General features: G+C 36.4%; 1 protein-coding gene across 1 annotated transcript; it reads left to right on the forward strand.

The window, feature by feature from the left end:
• Nucleotides 1–1,133: 1,133 nt before the first annotated feature.
• LOC107933747 (protein LIGHT-DEPENDENT SHORT HYPOCOTYLS 6) lies at nt 1,134–2,565 on the forward strand. Its single transcript, XM_016866033.2, has one exon. The coding sequence runs from the start codon at nt 1,589–1,591 to the stop codon at nt 2,294–2,296; it is 708 nt and encodes a 235-aa protein (XP_016721522.1). The 5' UTR covers nt 1,134–1,588; the 3' UTR covers nt 2,297–2,565.
• The last annotated feature ends 783 nt before the right edge of the window (nt 2,566–3,348 follow it).

The raw sequence follows: 3,348 nt of genomic DNA on the forward strand, positions 1-3,348 counted from the left end.
TTCGATAAATTTTAAAAAAATAAGGCTTTTTTTGAGGATTTGCCCTGGTTTATTTATTAGAGGGGAAATAGAGCAAAACATTTGTATTTGATTAGGGTGAGCAGAGTGCACGTGGCTAGTCAGAAATAAAGACGCACCCAAAACATATTACACCAGCACGTGGAAGACACAGTCAAACCACCTTAATCCGGCAACTACCATGCTATTAAATAGGGCAAAACAAAATTCCATTAAAAAAATCAAAATTTGAGTTAATTTAAATAAGTTATTTGAATAATTTAAATTTTTGAGTAAATTCGAATAAGTAATTCGAGTTTCGAATTTTAAATTTGAGTCGAGTTGAATTTTATAATTTGAATAATAAATTGGTATAAATACTTCTTTACTTTTTGTCAATTTTGAAAATAAACAAATTGATCTCTCTCAATAAAAAATTTCAAAAATAAAAATATTTATAAAAATTTTAAAAAAACTAAAGAATATATAAAGAAAGTTAAAAATTTAAATTTTTTCTAAAATGATAATCATGAGACCTAAATTAATTAATTAACGATTCAAGTTTATCATATTAAAACATATTTTTTTCTTCTTATTTTAATTTGAAAAAGTGTTCAAATATATATGTTTTAACATAAAGTTAATTATATTGTAACAAAATTTTAATTTAACATATTTAAAATTTTAATTTAACTTAAATAATTTCACTCGATTTGAATTTAATTTTACTCGACTCGATTAAAAAATTTCAAATTAAATTAAAACTTAATTTCATTCAAATCAACTCACACAAGTCAAAAAATTTCTAACTTAAATTTTTTTAATTCGTTTCGATTCAACAGTTAGCCTAGCTAACAAAAGTTACCCTAACTCAGATACCCATTAACAGGAGCGCATCCATCCCGCATTCTCATACTCCCCAACGTGTTGAACACGCTCCCCTTACGTTTTGACATTTAGGGGAGAAGGAGAGGATGTAAGCAAGCAGGAGAGTGATTGGAAGAATGCGAGGGCCGCTGGGGAGGGGGGGATGAATATGAACCATGTCATGTCCATTCCCATTGGGGCCACCATGTGATCTTATAAAAAATGGGTTACATTTATTTTTCAATACTTGTGATGTTTATAAAATGGTAGGAAGTGAGAAACGTAATTGATCGTCCCATCATATTCATCATCCAACATCCACCCTACTTATTTGTTTTTCTTTTTATCTTTCTCTCTCTGCGCCTATCTTTTTCAATTGAATTTTCTTTTCTTTCATTGAAAATTAAACCAACGAATAAAGAAGAAGAAAAATAAAACACAAGCAAATCTTTCCCGTGAAAGGATCCCATGGAGCACTACTTCTTTCAATGAACCCTAAACACCCTCAATTATCATACTCTTATTTGACTGACCTAATCAAACAGAAGCAGCTAATAAGGGTTTGTCAATTGTGAGTGACTGATAAATAGCTTGGATTTTGGAATCTCTCCCTACACTTGGATTTCAGATAAAAACAAAATCCCAGGTGGGAAAAATTCATCACTGCCCATCAACAGTTCATCACCAAAACCCCAACAGTTTCCTCTTCTTTTTTTCCAAGTCAATGGATTCTGCCTCCGGAGGGAGTGACAATAGCATCAAAGAGGCTATACCAGCAACAGCTTCAGCCCTGCTGTCCGCGGCTTCACAACAAGGAGGAGGAGGTGGTAGTGAGTCGTCTCCTTCCCCAGCTCCACCGAGTAGGTACGAGTCACAAAAGCGTCGAGACTGGAACACTTTCTTGCAGTACTTGACCAACCATAAACCCCCATTAACACTAGCTCGTTGCAGTGGCGCACACGTAATTGAGTTCTTGAAATACCTTGACCAGTTCGGCAAGACTAAGGTTCACATAACGGATTGTCCCTATTTCGGACATGTAAACCCACCTGCTCCCTGCGCTTGCCCACTGAAGCAAGCGTGGGGTAGCCTCGACGCGCTGATCGGACGGCTCAGAGCTGCTTATGAAGAAAACGGTGGACGTCCAGAATCCAACCCTTTTGGCGCAAGGGCTGTGAGGATTTATTTGAGGGAAGTGAGAGAAGGGCAGGCTAAAGCTAGAGGGATTCCTTATGAGAAGAAGAAGCGAAAAAGGCCCACTGTCACAACTACGGCTGTCGGGGTCAATGTGTCCAGGACTTCCACTCAACCAGTTGATGGCGGTGGGGGTCGCGGCGGCATTGGTGGTGGAGATGATAGTGTTGGTGCTAAAACTGGGGCAAATGTTGGTAGTGCCACCGCAGTTGCTGCTGCTACCACTAATAGCGTATAGTTCTTTTTCCCTATTAACAAATTCTTTTCCTCTTTTTTTGCCTTTAACAGCTGTTTTAAATGTGATTACGAGTTATATATATCTGGTGGTTCTGTCGGGAAATTGGATTGACATCCCATGAACCAAATTTAGAATTTAGGTAGAATTCTAGTTTTAATCTCTTTCAATCAATCTCTCCTATTTTCCCCTTTCTCTACTTTCTTCATCATTTCTTGCTATGCATGTACTTGAAAAAGGAATATAAGAAGTTTTAATCTTTTTTCCCTTTCTATTCCTTCTTGTACGTTATGTGTGAATGGTTTTGATGGGTAGAACTAGGAAAAACAACCCAAGTATTTAAATGTAATATTTTATCATTTTTGATGTTTAGGCTGGTGGCATGTAAAGAAGACAATATCATGTTTTTGCTTCTAACTATTAATCCATCAATCTTTATCTCCTTCCGTCTTCCCCATTCCTACACAAGGAGCAAAATTTCATCCTCATTCCTCTGCAAGGAACAAATGGGTCACTTTAGATTCGGGTTTCTATCATGCCAAGGAAACTTGGCTTCTTGTCATTATTTATATCCCTAATATATAGGTTTCTCTTTCATTCCTTGTTTTGAGTTTTTGACCTGGTTCCGGTTGGTAAGCTCCAATCAGATGCATGCAGATGTATGGAATTCATTATTTATGGAGAAGAAATCTATTTTAGTTGGAAAAAAGTTGAAAAAAGTTACACTAATTTCCTTTCCTTCCCCATAGGGCGGCCATAATGTACAAGGAAGGGACCATTAAATCTTGAACAATTTCATATAGATATAAATTTCCATTTTCTAGTTTTGTTTTACACTACGGTGTGTGAGTGTCGGGTTAAGATTTGTTTGTAACTATATCTAAGACAAACTTAGGCTGGTTGGGAATGAAAGAGGGCAAAATCTAGCCAAATGTTTTCCAGTTTTATTACAACAACAACACTATACACTTCTCAACTGTGCATCTGGTCCCGGGGCTCCCCCGCAAGGGGCAATACCAATTCTGCTTTGCTTTGATTTATGTGTCTCTATATAT

The sequence above is a fragment of the Gossypium hirsutum genome, chromosome D08 (assembly GCF_007990345.1).
Source record: "Gossypium hirsutum isolate 1008001.06 chromosome D08, Gossypium_hirsutum_v2.1, whole genome shotgun sequence".
NCBI lineage: Eukaryota > Viridiplantae > Streptophyta > Magnoliopsida > Malvales > Malvaceae > Gossypium > Gossypium hirsutum.